This window comes from Caretta caretta, chromosome 8 (genome assembly GCF_965140235.1).
Source record: "Caretta caretta isolate rCarCar2 chromosome 8, rCarCar1.hap1, whole genome shotgun sequence".
NCBI classification, from domain to species: domain Eukaryota; kingdom Metazoa; phylum Chordata; order Testudines; family Cheloniidae; genus Caretta; species Caretta caretta.
Genome location: NC_134213.1, coordinates 86052047 through 86069018, shown reverse-complemented (window position 1 = coordinate 86069018; position 16972 = coordinate 86052047). Strand labels below are relative to the sequence as shown.

Here is a 16972-nt window from a genome sequence, read left to right as displayed (position 1 = left end):
TATTACACACAATTTCTTCCTCACCCTCAGATACCCATGTATAGCATCTTCTATGAATAAGCAATGTTTATATAAAATGTACCCAGCAGCCCATCCTCACACAACTTCCTACATGTTAATGTATAACATAAAGTAATAGCGAAAATTAGCTGACATATAGACAGTAGGCCACCTGAGTTTGACGCTGAATTAGCTTCCTGGTTAACTGTCTCACATTCCCAATTGACCCTAAGGAAGACCATTGATTGAAAAGAATATATTCAGTACATGGGTGCTAGCAATGTTATTAAAAACTTACCTAAGGGTATGTCTATACTACGAAATTAGGTCGATTTCATAGAAGTCGATCTTTAGAAAGCGATTTTATACAGCCAATTTTGTATATCCCCACTAAGTGCATTAAGTTGGCAGAGTGCGTCCTCAATACCATGGCTAGCATCGACTCACAGAGCGGTGCACTGTGGGTAGCTACCCCACAGTCCCCGCAGTCTCCACTGCCCTTTGGAATTCTGAGTTAAGCTCCCAATGCCTGATAGGGCAAAAACATTGTGGCGGGTGGTTTTGGGTGCATGTCGTCAGTCTCCCCTCCCTTCCTCCCTTCCTCCATGAAAGCAATGGCGGACAATCATTTCGCACCTTTTTTCCTGGGTTACCGCTGTAGATGACATAGCACAGCAAGCATGGAGCCCGCTTAGCTCACTGCTGCTGTTGTGAGCATTGTAAACACCTCACGCGTTATCCTGCAGTATGTGCAGAACCTGGCTAGGAGCCGCCAGCATAAGGATGATTGTGAGGAGGGCGTGGACACAGACGTTCCTGAAAGCATGGGCTGTGGCAATTGGGACATCATGGTGGCAGTGGGGCAGGTTGATACAGTGGAATGCTGATTCTGGGCCCAGCAAACAAGCACAGACTGGTGGGACTGCATAGTGTTGCAGGTCTGGGATGAAACTTTCGCATGTGTAAGGCCACTTTCCTGGAACTTTGTGAGTTCCTTTCCCTTGCCCTGAAGCACAGGAATACCAAGATGAGAGCTGCCCTGACAGTTGAGAAGCGAGTGGCGATAGCCCTGTAGAAGCTTGCAACGCCTGACTGCTACCAGTCAGTCAGGAATCAATCTGGAGAGGGAAAATCTATTGTGGGGGCAGCTGTGATCCAAGTAGCCAGTGCAATCATGGACCTTCTGCTAACAAGGGTAGTGACTTTGGGAAATGTGCAGGTCATAGTGGATGGCTTTGCTGCAATGGGATTCCCTAACTGTGGTGGGGCCATAGACGGAACACATATCCCTATCTTGGCACTGGACCACCTTGCCAACCAGTATGTAAACCGCAAGGGGTACTTCTCAATGGTGCTGCAAGCACTGGTGGATCACAAGGGACATTTCACCAACATCAACGTGGGATGACCGGGAAAGGTGCATGACGCTCGCATCTTTAGGAACTCCAGGCTGTTCAAACAGTTGCAAGAAGGAACTTAATTCCCAGACCAGAAAATTACCATTGGGGATGTTGAAATGCCAATAGTTATCCTTGCGGACCCAGCCTACCCTTTTCTCTCCTGGCTCATGAAGCCGTACACAGGCAGCCTGGACAGTAGTAAGGAGCAGTTCAACTATAGGCTGAGCAAGAGCAGAATGGTGGTAGAATGTGCCTTTGGACACTTGAAAGCTCGCTGGCACTGTTTGCTGACTAGGTTAGACCTCGGTGCAACCAATATTCCCATTGTTATTGCTGCTTGCTCTGCGCTCCATAATATCTGTGAGAGTAAGGGGGTGACGTTTATGGCAGGGTGGGAGTTTGAGGCAAATCACCTGGAGGCTGATTTTGAGCAGTCAGACACCAGGGCGATTAGAAGAGCACAGCTAGGTACACTATGCATCAGAGAGGCTTTGAAAACCAGTTTCATGACTGGCCAGGCTATGGTATAACAGTTGTGTTTCTCCTTGATGCAAACCCGCCCCCTTTGTTGATTTTAATTCCCTGTAAGCCAACCACCCTCTCCACTTCGATCACCGCTGGCAAAGAAAATAAAGTCACTATTGTTTTGAAACCATGCATTCTTTCTTTATTAATTAAAAAAAAAGTGAGATAACTGACAAGGTAGCCCCGGTGGGGTAGGGGAGGAGGGAAGGACAAGGCCACATTACTTATTGTAGCCACACTACAAATCAAACTGTTTGAATAACAGCCTTCTGTTGCTTGGGCCGTCCTTTGGAGTGGAGTGGCTGGGTGCCTGGAGTCTCCCCCGCTCCGTTCTTGGGGGTCTGGGTGAGGAGGCTATGGAACTTGGGGAGGAGGGCAGGTGGTTATACAGTGGATGCAGTGCAGTCTGTGCTCTTGTTGCCTTTCTGCAGCTCTACCAGATGCCTGATCATGTCCGTTTGCTCCCCCATTAGCCTCAGCATAGCCTCCTGCCTCTTCTCATTGTGCTCACTTAATGCTTTCTTGGCGTCCCTCACTGAATGCCTCCATGCATTCAGCTGTGCCCTATCAGTGCGGGAGGACTGCATGAGTTTGGACAACATGTCATTGTGAGTGCGTTTTTTTTTTTCGCCTTCTAATGTGCGATAACCTCAGGGATGGAGATGATAGGGGGAACATAGAAACATTTGCACCTGGGGGGGAGATAAAAAGGGAGAGTAAAATTTAAGATGATACATTTCTGAGAACAAAAGGGAGACTCTTTCACCGTGAATCAAGCAATTCACAGCAGACAGCACATGTGCTTTAGGTACAAGGTCGCATTTTTCCTTTTATATTGAGCGCCTGCCGGTATGATGACACATCACACACAGCTGGGCAACAGAATTCAGTTTCCAGGCAGCCATGGTAAGCCAAAGGGTACGCTTCTTCCGCCTTCATAACACCTGGGAATGGTTTCAAACGTCAGCACCTTCCTTTCCCATAGCAAGCAATGATGGTTGGGTTTGCCATTTAAAAGGAGAGGCTGTGGTTTTTGGGTGGATGTGCAGGACACCCCTCCCCCCACCCCACCACGTGGCTATTCTCAGGGATGATCATCTCAGGGATGATCCTTTTTAGCCAAGCACAAACAGCCCAGCATGAACGGGGTTCTTTTACTGTTCCCTTACAAAAATTTCCCTATTTCAACCAGGTGACCATGAATGCTAGCACTCTCCTGAGGCTAACACAGAGAGATATAGACCGAATGTTGCTTGAATGCAACCAAACCCCAGGACCATTCACTGCCATGCTTTGTGCTGCAATGATTCCAGACTACTTGCTACTGGCTTGACGTGGTAAAGTGTCCTACCGTGGAGGACGGAATAAGGCAGCCCTCCCCAGAAACCTTCTGCAAACGCTTTCAGATTACCTCCAGGAGAGCTTCATGGAGATGTCCCTGGAGGATTCCTGCTCCATCCCCAGACACATTAACAGACTTTTCCAGTAGCTGTACTGGCCGCGAATGCATCCCAATTCTTCAGGGCAAATCAAACATTAAACACAATTGCTTTTAAACCCTGTACTATAGTTACAAATAAGCACTCACCAGAGATGTCTTCTCCGGCTTCAGGGTCCGGGAACCCACCTTGGTAGGGTATGGGCTCCAGGGTGATGGAAAGATCCTGGCTGCTGGGGAGAACGGATTCTCTACTTGCCTGCTGCGCATTCTCCTCCTCCTCTTCCTCATCCACAAAATCCTCCTCCCTGTTGTGTGAGACTCCCCACTTGTAGGTGTCCACGGACAGTGGTGGGATAGTGGTAGGGTCCCCCTCATAATGCCATGCAGCTGATCATAGAAGCGGCATGTATGGGGCTCTGACCTGGAGCAACCGTTTGCCTTCTTTGTCTTTTGGTAGGTTTGCCTGAGCTCCTTAACTTTCACGCGGCACTGCTGTGTGTCCCTCGTATAGCATCTCTCCACCATGCCCTGTGCGATTTTGGCATATATATTAGCATTTCTTCTTTTTGATCGGAGTTCGGCCTGCACAGATTCTTCTCCCCATACAGCAATCAGATCCAGTATCTCCTGTTCGCTCCATGCTGGAGCTCGTTTGCAGTTCTGGGACTGCATGGTCACCTGTGTTGCTGAGCTTGCCACGCTGACCAAACAGGAAATGAAATTCACATTTTCCCAGGGCTTTTCCTGTGTACCTGGCTAGTGCATCGGAGTTGAAAGTGCTGTCCAGAGCGGTCACAATGGAGCACTCTGGGATAGCTCCCGGAGGCCAATACTGTCAAATTACGTCTGCACTACCCCAAATTCGACCCAGCAAGGTCGATCTTAGCACTACTCCTCTCACTGGGGAGGACTACAGCAGTCGATTTTAAGATACAACAAAAGCCACTTTGTGGTACACTGTCTCTCCTTTTCCAGAATCATTAGCGGTAATATGCCTCACAAACCATATGATGCCTTGAGATACTACAATGTGGGCAATGCAATTCCTCTCCTTCCTTCTCCTCTGCACACCACTGCCTGCTGTGGGTGCTACTTTTGCCAAGAGTATTCACGTTTATCATTAGTATGTGTTATATTTTAAACTCCTTATAGTCAGTAAAAAGGAAAATGTGCCAATGCATTTTGCTCTTCCTGCCAAGAAATGTGTTTCAACAACTACTGGACATACTATAAAACAGGTGTAAGATTTGTAATATGTTTCAGTGTAGTTAGGAGCTAGCATAAAGCTTATTAGCAGATTTAACCTTGTAACACTAAGCTTTGCAGGAAGGACATTTGGCAGGTATGGTAGAAACAAGTCAAACACCTAACTGCATGCCACAAAATTGTATTATCCCTTGTATTCTATTTCTTTTGTCTTATGAATTGTAATTTGGCACCCTCAAAAGCCATTGTTGTCATATATATTTACTCCTTTAATAGATCGATTTCCATTGCATTTTAAAATTCAGTGCTCTTCATTCAAAAGTAGAAAGCACTTGTCTGGGTTTTGTGGAATAATATAAATTTTTGTCAGTTTTCAGTGGGAAACACGTTAGAGTTGGAAAATTTTTTGCTCATATGTTCTACAAGTTTCCACCACTCTTATGGGGAAGGCATTGTATCCCCTAGTAGACAGGTAGTTTGTTCCTTTTACTAGGGTCTTAACAGGTATTCATTTGAAAGTGCTTCACTGCCCATCTATATATGTGTCATATGGGGAACAGAAACTATTTTCTGCAAGATCTATACTTGAGTATTCTTTGAAATTAGATTCACTGTCTCTTTCATTCCCCCAGATACCAAGTTGTTGGACTCATTAAAAATGAATACATAGTTTTTCTAATTTTTTCTATCACTTTTATCACCTTGACAGATGGGGTGGAGGGGAAAGAAGGAACCTTTCTATTTATAGCAGACTATTTTTTTTCTTAAAAGAAGCTTTCTTCTCCCTTTATTCTTATAATGTAGCTATTTGTGTATGTATGTATGGAAATAATGCCAAAATAGAAATATAGCTCAGGAAAAAGTAAGGGTTGGATTCAGGTTTCACTTGCAACAATAGAAATGTAGATTAATCCATTGACATCAGTGAAGTACCTCTGGATTTACAGTGTTGGGAATAAGTGAATCGACAATGAGATTTCTCTTTTTGAATGTTTCAAATAAAAGAAAATATGCTAAAAGTTGAAAACTGTGATCATCTGTGAAATCTCTTTTTTCAGCTCTGATGAAGCCTTTAGCAAAGTCAATTTAAATTACCGCACGGAAAATGGGCTATCTCTTCTTCATTTATGTTGTATTTGCGGTGGTAAGTATTTATACTTTCATACTCTTTTAGCATGTTATTTACATGGTTAGTGATTTGGTCTATTTAACAGCCCACAGGAACATTATATTTTTTTAACTATTTGCCTTCTTCACATTGTCCTTGTTGATGCTCTGGTAAGCATTATCTACAACACTCTAAACTGTAGTGACAAGGTGGAGTGGCTCCAAGTAAACTTTGAGCTCCTTTCTAAATAATTCTTCAATCTAGCAAAAATTCCAATCAACTCTGATGCACAGTTAAGTACAGATGTGCAAATAACTTGAAATAAGTTGTTATATTTATTTTGTCATTAAGAGATAGTATTATTCTATATGAAATATTCACATTATAGACTGGTATGAAGGTTGAATTTTTGATACTCTTTTTCCCACAGAGAAATATTAATATTAATTTTTTTAATATTGTGAAAATGTTTTACAACATGGTGAATTAAAATAATAACAATTATGATAAAATAAAAATCAGATCTTTTAGCCCAGAATGTTCTTTGATGGGATTCTTGCAGATAGCAAAACAGGAGAACAAGAAAAGTCATGTGAGAGATCATCTGGGTACTCATACTGACAGCAGAATTTTCTACTCTGATCCATATTGTAGATCTCTTGTCCACATTGTGCTCATGTGTTTTGCACTTGTTCCACAATATGCAACAGAGATCAGCATTCAGAATCAAAGAGGATTTTACCCTAAGGCTTCAGTTCCACATGGCACTTAAGCACGTATTTAAATGCTTTGCTGAATCCGGGCCCAGATGTATAATCAGTGAGAACCTGACTATGCACCATTGAAATCAGTGGGAGCTTGCCATTAGCTTCAGTGTGTGCAAGACCTAAGAGACCACCAGGATTGTTTTAGGCAGTTGTAGAACAGTCTGTTCCCATTAACGGTTAGATTGTGCCTGATGCTGACTGGTACCATAAGGGGGTGGTGCCCTGCCACATGTTGAGAGTTCATTAAGAAATGGGTTATTGTGTAGTCACAATGTGAGCTAAATTGTGGCAACTCTGAGGGAGAGAGCATCTTCTTCTAGCATAGCTTTGCAGGAGGCAGCCATACTGTGGATCACAGCACTTACGTGAATAAGACAGACGTGGCAGGAGATGAGAGTGTCTTCATGTTATGGTTCACTAGTATTCCTATAAACTACTATCCCAGTAATAATAAACTGTAAAGGCGCCAGGTAGAGCATCACTTTTGGAAGGATCAATTGACACGGTATGTGTCCAGGAAACCCAACTTGTAAGGCAGGGAGGGAGGGAGCGAGTCTGATGCTGAAACAGGAGTTTTTAGCACCTCAAATATCTCTAAAAAGTCCTCCCTCAAAGATGTGAATGAGATTAGCAAGCAAATAGATGCCCAGTGCCACAAGTGTTCTCATTAATGGCTAGATTGTGCCTGATGGTGACTGGTACCACAAGGGGATGGTGCCTGCCACATGCTGAAGGCGTCATCACTTCCCTGTCACTTTGGAGTCACTAGCAAAGTCAGGGGATGCTAGAACAGAGAGCAATCCATTCCGTTCCCATTGTACACCCATGCAAAGGCCTCCACAATCTGCCATTTAATTCTAAATCCAAGTAACACTGTCCATTTCAAGGACTATTGCTTGCATTTTGAATACTGCAAATGTGAATAAAAGTGTTGAGATCTGATCTGAGTCACATACTAAGTGTGGAAGCTCTTAGCTGATTGCCTTCATTTGCATGTTCTTTTCTGTAAATGACTTATCTTTCCAATTTTTATTATAAAGGTAACAAATCCCACATTAGAACTCTTATGCTAAAAGGGTTGCGTCCATCCAGGTTAACAAGAAATGGATTTACAGCTCTGCATTTGGCAGCTTACAAGGTAAATTAGAAATGAGAAGTCCGTATGTTTGGTCGTCTGCTCTCTCTAAATTACTAATCCCAATGACAATCTTTACACCTTGCATACCATATATAGGAAAATTACTTATAAACGTTTGCACACATTAAAATACTATGGATTTAGCATCTTTCATGGACACTATTTAATTAAACCTCACAACATGTCTGTGAGTTAGAGAAGTATTGTTAAAAGAAAAGGAGTACTTGTGGCACCTTAGAGACTAACCAATTTATTTGAGCATGAGCTTTCGTGAGCTCACGAAAGCTCATGCTCAAATAAATTGGTTAGTCTCTAAGGTGCCACAAGTACTCCTTTTCTTTTTGCGAATACAGACTAGCACGGCTGTTACTCTGAAAGAAGTATTGTTATGATTATGGTTACAGAAAGAAAAACATTTTCACAAAAGCTTTGCTGCTTCCCCACCTTGTTTTTTGTCACAACTTTGTTTCAGCTAAAGTTCCCCAGTCAGCTGTAATATTTGTTTATTTTATTTTACTTTTTATTTTATCTATTGTTAAGAACTGACATTGTGATTGGTGACGAATGAAGCAGAAAAATAAAGACAACACCTGCCCCGAAGCACTATTGTTATCCCCATTTTACAGACAGAGAAACTTAATGCACAGAGAGAGTAAGTGACTTGCCTGAAGATATACAGTAAATCTATTGGCAGAACTGGAACTGAAAGTTCCTGGCTTAACTTTCTATTTGCTCACCACAAGACAGTCTTTCTTTCCTAATTATTGTAATATGATCAGAGCCGTCCCTTGGGTATGGCGAATTGGGGCAACTGCTCCGGGCCCCGTGCAAATTATTTGCAAACAGATTCCAATATTCTTGAAAGTATTCATTAGATGGGACTAATTTCTGAGTTTCTTTAGTCAATGATGCTTTGTCTCCTCACAGTTTTCAATGCATACAGTCAAGTCAATGAAATGTAGGATTATACTGAAAGTTAAGCATATGCTTAAGTGATTTCTTGACTCAGGATCTTAGTTAGTCACCCAAGTCACACAATACTTTTTCTGTGCTCTGACTGGATTCCATGAAGCTAAGCAAACTATTGCAAATTGTGAATTTTGGAATCAAATATACAGTCTGAAATTTCTTTTGCAGGACGTTTGAAATTTTAAGGCTGCAGGATTTACCAACAGTTAACACACCATAGAACCTATTGTATTAAAATAATTGTATATGGAAAGCACAGGGAAATATAGGGATCCCAGATACCATGGTGTGGTAAGTGTTGGTAAAGGATGACGTTTTAATGGCACTCCCTGTGTCTGGGCTGTGGCCAGACGACCTTGTGAGTTTTGATGGGATCATGGCGGAGCTAAGTAGGCTGGACCAAGTTATCACTTGGGGAAGGAATTCTCCAAGGACTTCCTAGCGGAACCCATTTTATTTTCAGGGTTTTTTTCTTCATTAAATTCAGGTTAAAATATCACATCCAGTAATCCAGAACCTTCTTCCATAGAATTACAATTTGGCAGGGAGGGTGGTGTTAGGAAATACTGTAGTTCACGATCTCACGTGGAAGCTGATAATTGCTCCAGTAAGCTGAACACACAGATTTTCAACGTTAACAAAATGGCATGGGTCAGCAGTTCCATCTCCACTGCATGTTCTGTACGGCTGATTCATTCATGGTCTACACTCATTTTTGTGTACAATACAGGGAGAGCGAGCTGTGGTGGCAGCATGAGCTTGAGCATCTCTTGCTGTTGTGGTCTTATTATTTATGATTTTTTTACTGTAACACTTAGGAGCCCTAGGTATAGACCAGGACCCCATTATGCTAAGCAGATCAACACAAAACAACAACAACAAAGAGCTGGTCCCTGCCCCAAAGAGAGTACAATCTAAATCTAAGACATGAGACAATGGATGGATACAGACAGACAGTGAAGTACAAGGAAACCACGGGACAGTACTAGTCAGCATGGCAGGCAGTGTTGTGTGTGCTCCTATTGGATGCTGAATAGTCATTTGAAGATGTTTGATTTCCAAGCTGACTGATGGCCAGTTACTCAGCTGATGTAAATTACCATAGCTCCATTGGAGTCAGCTGAGGATCTGGCTCAATACAGGAACAGTTTTGCAGTTAGAACAGGGGATTGGGAGTTGTCCTGGCTTCTGTTCATGGTTCTGCCATTGACTCACTGAGTGATCCCAAGCAAGTTACTTCATTTCTCTGTGCATAAGTGTACCCCTTCGTAAATGAGTTCAATAATATCCACCTCAATTGGCTATTGTCCCTCGTAACACATGGTTTGTGAACTGATCTTACAGTCTCAACAAATTATTATTATTATTACTATGATTTCCATTGCCATTGTCATATCTGGCAGGAATATCAGCCATGCTTTAGCCCATTATGTTGTCAACAAGGAGACTCATCCAAAATACCAAGCTGGTAGATCTGGTATTCAGCACACTGTCTTGTGTATTTGTGGGATTTCCTTCTTAGATCCTGAGAAGTCCTAATGTGCCCTTCTTCTGGGTTTGACACTCTAATGGTTCTGATATTTAAAATAGTCCATACGACCATTTAAAAATGGTTCTGAGGCTAAGTGATATTTAAATATCTCATAAAATCAGGGAGAGACACAGCTTTAGAGATGTCTATCGCCCTAACAAAAACATTTGAAATGTGTGCGTTGTAGGACAGTGCAGAACTTGTGACAGCCCTGCTGCATGGTGGAGCTGACATTCAGCAAGTTGGATACGGAGCTCTTACGGCGCTTCATATTGCTACAATAGCTGGTCATCATGAGGTACGTTTTTGCTCTTCTGCACAGGAAATGATGAGAGTGAATGGCCTGATTAATTGGCTCATTTATCTTTTAGCGTGTTACTGCTTAAAACACAGACAAAACAGCACATCAATAACTCAGTAAATCCGAGCTTCATTTACTGGCACTTCATAACCCCTTGGAGAGGCTATTAGGATTTTAAAAGTTTCTCTTGGTTTGGGTGTACATAGAATACACATGAGTAAATGTACCAGGCATGTTCATACATCTCCTGCTCTTTGTATAAAATGTTTTTAAAGTCTTGTTAGGAACCAGTGCTATTCCTTTATTAATATCAAAGAATTTAACAAAAGATTTGTGGTGACATGAATGAATATGAGTACCCTTGATGGGATCATTGCTTCCTCTCCAGATTTGTGTATGGAAGGGAAGCTCTGTTCCAGTGTGGAAGTGAGGGCTCTGTTGCACTGTCTCATCTCCTTCTCCAGATCCTGTAGATTATGCTTCACAAGCTAAATGCACATTCTGCACTCAGGGAGGGGGCACAGATTTCTGTATTACCTTCTCCGTGAGTTCCGTCTGGGGATCCCAAGAGCAGCTGCAGTCAGGGGAAGTCCCTAGTATGTGGATTCAACAGAGCCATCCAGCTGTTGAGGTACAGCATCGGCCATTGTTTTCTATGGACTCCTGGGGTTCCACCAAGCTTGGCCGCGAGCCCTATGGCTCTTCCTTCCTGACAGAATGATCTGGAGGAATTCAGTGAGGGGATCCTTGAAAGGATTTCTTCCTCCAGAACCTGCTCCTGAGGTGTGGCGGGGGGGGAGGGAGGGTGAGAGGAGTTCCATTGGAGGCTGCAGTCCGGCCCCTCCTTATCTAAACATGCTTTTAGTCATGAACCTGTTAGTCTATCACTTTCCAGCCTCAATTCAATCGCTTCTCATATCATCTCCTTTGCGTTGCCCTGGAAACAATTAACTCAATCTAATTTATTTATTTTTAAAATATATTTCTTGAAGTGTTTAATATTATGTGTGCAGAATTACTTTTGTAATGAAAGATTCACAATTGCAAACATAATCATAAATGCACAATTATTTGTGTTCTCAATTCTGCTGCTTAAGTTGAAATTACTGACTTTTACAAAACAACAAAACTAGGCTAACTTATGGAAACACACACTTCAGATTTCCTAAAATAGGGCTGGTAGGCAAGGAATGCAGGATAACAAGAAGAAGTTACAAAGAAGATAATATAGAGCACATTGGTGACTATATTCACAGCTGTGTAATCAGTTGTGCAGTCACAGTCACCTCATTTGGATTCAAAAATATCCACTTGTTGGTGTCAATACAGGAATTATCTGTGTAACTGGAGGCTTCTGCAAACAACTGTGTGGTGCAGTTAAGAAAGCATGTTGAAACTTTGACCCATATTATATTAGGGTGGTATTTCTCAACCTTCTTACATACCAGGGTTCCTCCCTGATCCAGCTGGGACCCATTCACAGTTTATGGGAAAGACCAGAGGTTGAGACTGCCCTGGGGAAAACACTTGCTTTAGGGAATGGAATTTCTTTCTAAACCTGATATTTTTAAAAGACTTTTATTAGAAAGCAACTTAGACTTCAGTTCAGCTCCTAGTAGAGAAGTGTCAACATCTCCAGAACTATCACCCTGGTTTGTACTAATTGGCACCTTTGTTGGCATGCTCAGCAGAGAGGATGAAGACTGAATGAGCACAGGGTCCATCTAGGTTCACGCTGAAGCACACTGGGGCAATGGGAGTAGGGGAGGAGGGAAATGTAGGTGTTCTGCAGATAATGAGAGATTTTTTACTTCAATCCAGTCCTTTTTAAACTATTAAATTCAGAAAAAAAAAAACATAGACCTAAATAACTAACACTCCTCTAATGGAGGGGGAAAATAGTTCTGTGAAAGTACTTATTGTAAAGCAACATTCATGATCTAACTGAAACCACGGAAAACAAGGGGGTTCAGAGGTAAGATTCAAACTCTGTCATTCATCCTGCACTGCAAACATCACCAAAATTGACAGTGCTGCCACTTGGAGAGTGTAACAGACCTGCTAGTCCCACAAGCTTTGAAATTGCAGAAGCAACAAAGCTGTGATTATACTTTCATGTGGCTGCCATCTTGGGATCACTCCACTTGTGAACTTTTGAAACATTTCTGTTTACACTGGAGGCACAGCCAGCTTCAATAAGTCTTTACTATCAAACCAAAGGTAGACTCCTATCTCCTTTTGAAATCAAGGGGAGCTTAATGCTTAACCTGCTTACGAGCATTTTCAAAGGTATTTAAGTACCTAGCTGCATCTTTAGGCCCCTAAATGCCTTTGAATATTTGGCACCATGTCTAACTCTGTGTATATGCACTGCTTAGCACAATGGGGCCTTGATTCTATCTTGCATCTCTGGGTGCTAACATAATATAAATAATAACTACAGCAGTCTTGTCCCAGGGAGGTTCAAGCCAGCCTGAGCAATCTGCACTTCCACAGCATTCCCACTGGGAGTGGAAATTCTGTGCTTTGTTAAACTCTGTACAGATTCACACTCTGACCGTACTCCATAGTAACCCTACTGGCAAAGGATGCCTAGTGGAGGGGCTGAATCACCATATCCCAGCCGCTTCCCTCCATCACCAGCGTCACTCACATTTTAAACTGTGCTGGCTGCCTAATCCCCCATGCCTCACATCTTGGTGTGGGGAGAGGAGGATGAGGGTGCAGTGTGCTGTTTCATCCCTCCACCTGGCCAGACTTTCTGCCATTGGGGATCCTCCCCCAGGGTCTGGGCCAGGAGAAGCCAGTGCAGTCTTTGGCTGATTCTCGCCTCACGTTTGTATCCTCTAAATACTTAGAAGCGGTGAATACAAAAGACACCAAAATGAGAGTAACTCAAAATATTACTTTTGCATTGATTGATTGGGAGCTAGAGATAGAAGCCATAAAGACAAGTCACACGAAAGCCTGGCATTACCTCTGAAATCTGTGCAGATGTGACAAAGTGAGAAAAGGATAAAGCACTGTACAGTTAGTCACACACAAAAACTCAATTAAAAAGCTGTTATTCTTCAATGTTTAGGTCAGCAACTCCAACCGTTATCAAGGGACAAATCAATTTGCAGCATCTGTAGGCAACTGTTTAAGTCTGTGTATGGAGAAGCATGCTAATAGAGCAGACTAACAATAAATACTTTATTTTGAAGGTTGGCTTTTCAAGGAGTAGGTTTTGCTGGTGGTTTTGGTGTTTGTTTTTTAGCATTACATTCTTAAACTCATGAGACATCATGTCATTCCCTTCATTAGTCAAGTATATTCCTGGGTCTTGTTGTTTACTCATTAGAAATGCTTCCTAGCATATCCTGTCTCAAAAAAGAAGTTACTGTTTACAATGTAAAAAATATATATCCAGTCATTCTGTGCAAGAATTATAATAGGCAAGTTAGCAACACTCTTATTAGTTTTATGATCCTTTCATCTTCTCTGAAATGTACTTTGTGTTTTGTGTGTGGACTCTGTGTTACCTGGTAATGATCTTATGTACAGAGTGATATTTTGCCTTGCTGGGGGCATGGCATTAAGGAAATTGTCTGTATTCTTTAACAGAGCCCCAAGTATCTAAGGTACAATCTGTAGTATATATTCTTTATAAAACAGTGTCTGTCTTTTCAAAAGTACCATGTATATAAAGTAAGGCCTTCTGATCATATTATCTTATTGATTGTGTTGTCTTCCTCATTATGCTGGACGCTCATTAGATTGGGTTATTTACTGGAGTCATTTTAATAGCTCATTATTTCTCATTATAGCTCACCCTGACCTTGGTAACAATTTAAACTGTTTTTGGTGGTCATGCCCTAGTCATTATTTGACAATATTGGGAAACTAGTCACAGTTTGGCAGTGTTCATATTGACTGGGAGCAGGGACTGAGATCCATAGATAGAGCTGTCCGTGGAACCTTGCACAGCATTTACCTGCACTATGCCTGGTTCTATCCAATATTTTAATCTACACTAAATTCACTGATGATAATAATAAACAGAAAATGAATACTATGCAATAATTATGGCAAAGTTTGAAAAAAACCCTCTATTTTAATAAGCATTGTGAAATCTTGAGAAATATTCCACACATCTATGCAGATGTCTCATCCCAGAACTCTTACTTTCTCAAGAAGAGGCATAATTAAGGGAGATATCCACAGTGAAATTTTGAATAAAATTACTCATGATGGACATGACCCCACATGTGCGCACTAATGAAGGTAGTATTATCCTGGTGGGCTAAATGGGTAGATTACATTCACTGAAAATTCAAAAGGTTGTTCTGATCATCTGGTCATCTGTTTAGAAGTTCTAAGAAGCTGTGTAGTGTTTCCCTAGAAAACATATATATTACACCTCAAACACTTATGTGAACTCTGACACCACCAGCGTAAAGAATGAATGTTTCTTCCAAACTCAGGTTTCCTAGTCTATGTCTACACTAGCAAGCTTACAGCAGCACAGCTGTCCTAATGCAGCTGTGCCACTGTAAGATCTCTCTATGCCGATGGGAAGGAACTCTACAATTGACATAATTAAACCACCCCCAATAAGTAGTGGTAGCTATGTTGCGGGGAGAAGCTTATCTGCCAACATAGCATTGTGCACACTACCGCTCATGCTGGTGAAACTTATATCACCAAGGGGTGTTTTATCTATTTTGTTACAATGTAAATATCAGCACCTGTCAATCTTTTGGGTGCAATAAGTAAGAAAGAAGTGGCAGATTCATCTCTGATCCACCTTTAATAAAAATCTTTTAGCTATACAAAAAGTGGTGTGACAGTTGCAAAAGATTATCTGATGTTACAGTTGTGACATGGTCAGGCCAGATGGCTACAGGAAAATGATCCTATTGGGATCCGGCTTCACCTACCCACTACTAAAGGATCCCCCGCAACCTAAGGGGGGATCCACAGGACCTGGAAACCAAATGAGTATGGGGGACAACTAATGAAATAACAAGGACAGGAGTGTGGTCAAAGGGTCAAACGAAGGAAACCAGATGGGGACACCGAGCAGAGAACACCGGACAATGCCCATTTCTCCTCAAAGGCATCCAGGGAGTCAGTGGATGCCGCCCAGAGGAACTCTGCCTGGATACGTGAACGGACGGAGGATCGGAAATAGGCCCCACAGTCACAGGAGACTCCATCGGCCAACCTCCTCACTCTGGTTATATAGATAGCCATTTTAGCCAGGGCCAGGAGGAGGTTGACCAGGAGGTCCTGTGACTTTGTGGGGCCACGGATAGGGAGTGCATAAATAAGAAGGTGAGGGAAAAAGTGCAACCTAAAACATAACAAAATGTTCGTGAGGAGCCAGAATAGGGGCTGCAGCCTGGCACACTCCAAGTATATGTGTGCCAGGGTTGCCCTCACATCGCAAAAGGGGCAGATGTCTGGGATAGGGGTAAACCATGCCAAGTACACGCCCGTGCTCATGGCTCCATGAAGGAGCCGCCAACTGATATCCCCGGCAGGCCTCGGGACCAAGGTGGAGTATAGGCTGGCTCACCGGGGCTCCTCACCCTTCAGAGGTGGCAGGAGGTCCCACCATTTTGTATTGCGGCGGGATGCGAGGGTGAGGACGTGAAGGGTGTGGAGCACGAGCGTGTATAGATGTTTCCTTGGCGCGGTCTGGAAGCAGACCGGCTGCAGCTCGTGCAGCGCTACAGGAGAGTGATAGAAGGCAGATATATTAGCTCCAGGTTAAGTAGGTCCCTTTTCCCTGGGTAAGGTAACAGGGAAGGTTCCAGAACAATCAGGAACTTTTTGGAAAAAATTAAGGCAGACAGGCTGATTAGAACACCTGCAGCCAATCAAGAAGCTGCTAGAATCAATTAAGACAGGAAGGCTAATCAGGACACCTGGGTTTAAAAAGGAGCTCACTTCAGTTTGTGGTGTGCGTGCGAGGAGCTGGGAGCAAGAGGCTCAAGAAGCTGAGAGTAAGAAGGCATACTACTGGAAGACTGAGAAGTACAAGCATATCAGACATCAGGAGGAAGGTCCTGTGGTGAGAATAAAGAAGGTGTTGGGAGGAGGCCATGGGGAAGTAGCTCAGGGAATTGTAGCTGTCACGTAGCTGTTACAGGAGCTACTGTAGACAGCTGCAATCCACAGGGCCCTGGGCTGGAACCCGGAGTAGAGGGCGGGCCCGGGTTCCCCCCATCCCTCCATCCCCCCAACTCGCTACTTGATACCAAAGGAATTGACCTGGACTGTGGGTTCCACCAGAGGGGAAGGTCTCTGGCCTGTTCCGCAATCTGCTAGTTGGATCAGCAGAGACTGCGGGGATTGTTCTTCTTTCTTTTCCCCATGCTGGCCAGTGATGAGGATAACTGAGTGAATGGCAGATCTGAGCCATGAAAGTGGCCAAACTGAGGGCTGCCGTGAACCTCTGAGTCGAGCAAGTCCGCCAATAAGCGCAGGACCCACCAAGGCAGAGGAGGAACTTTGTTACACAGTGTACTACTCAGTTTGATATAAAATATGACCTAACTATACTTTCTGAAAGACATAGGAGGTAGGAAAAGACATA

The 16972-nt window shown here is 42.9% G+C and overlaps 1 protein-coding gene across 3 annotated transcripts in view; it reads left to right on the top strand.

Annotated features, from left to right (window-relative positions):
- Positions 1–16972, top strand: part of TNNI3K (TNNI3 interacting kinase) — a 176206-nt gene that overhangs the window by 8168 nt on the left and 151066 nt on the right. For 2 of the 3 annotated variants that reach the window (XM_075131732.1, XM_075131731.1), the window contains exons 3-6: positions 2399–2533; positions 5631–5716; positions 7488–7585; positions 10273–10383. In XM_075131732.1, coding sequence (XP_074987833.1) covers positions 2399–2533; positions 5631–5716; positions 7488–7585; positions 10273–10383 — 430 coding nt within the window. The remainder of the gene's footprint in view (positions 1–2398; positions 2534–5630; positions 5717–7487; positions 7586–10272; positions 10384–16972) is intronic. The other variant, XM_048862616.2, reaches the window with a different exon arrangement.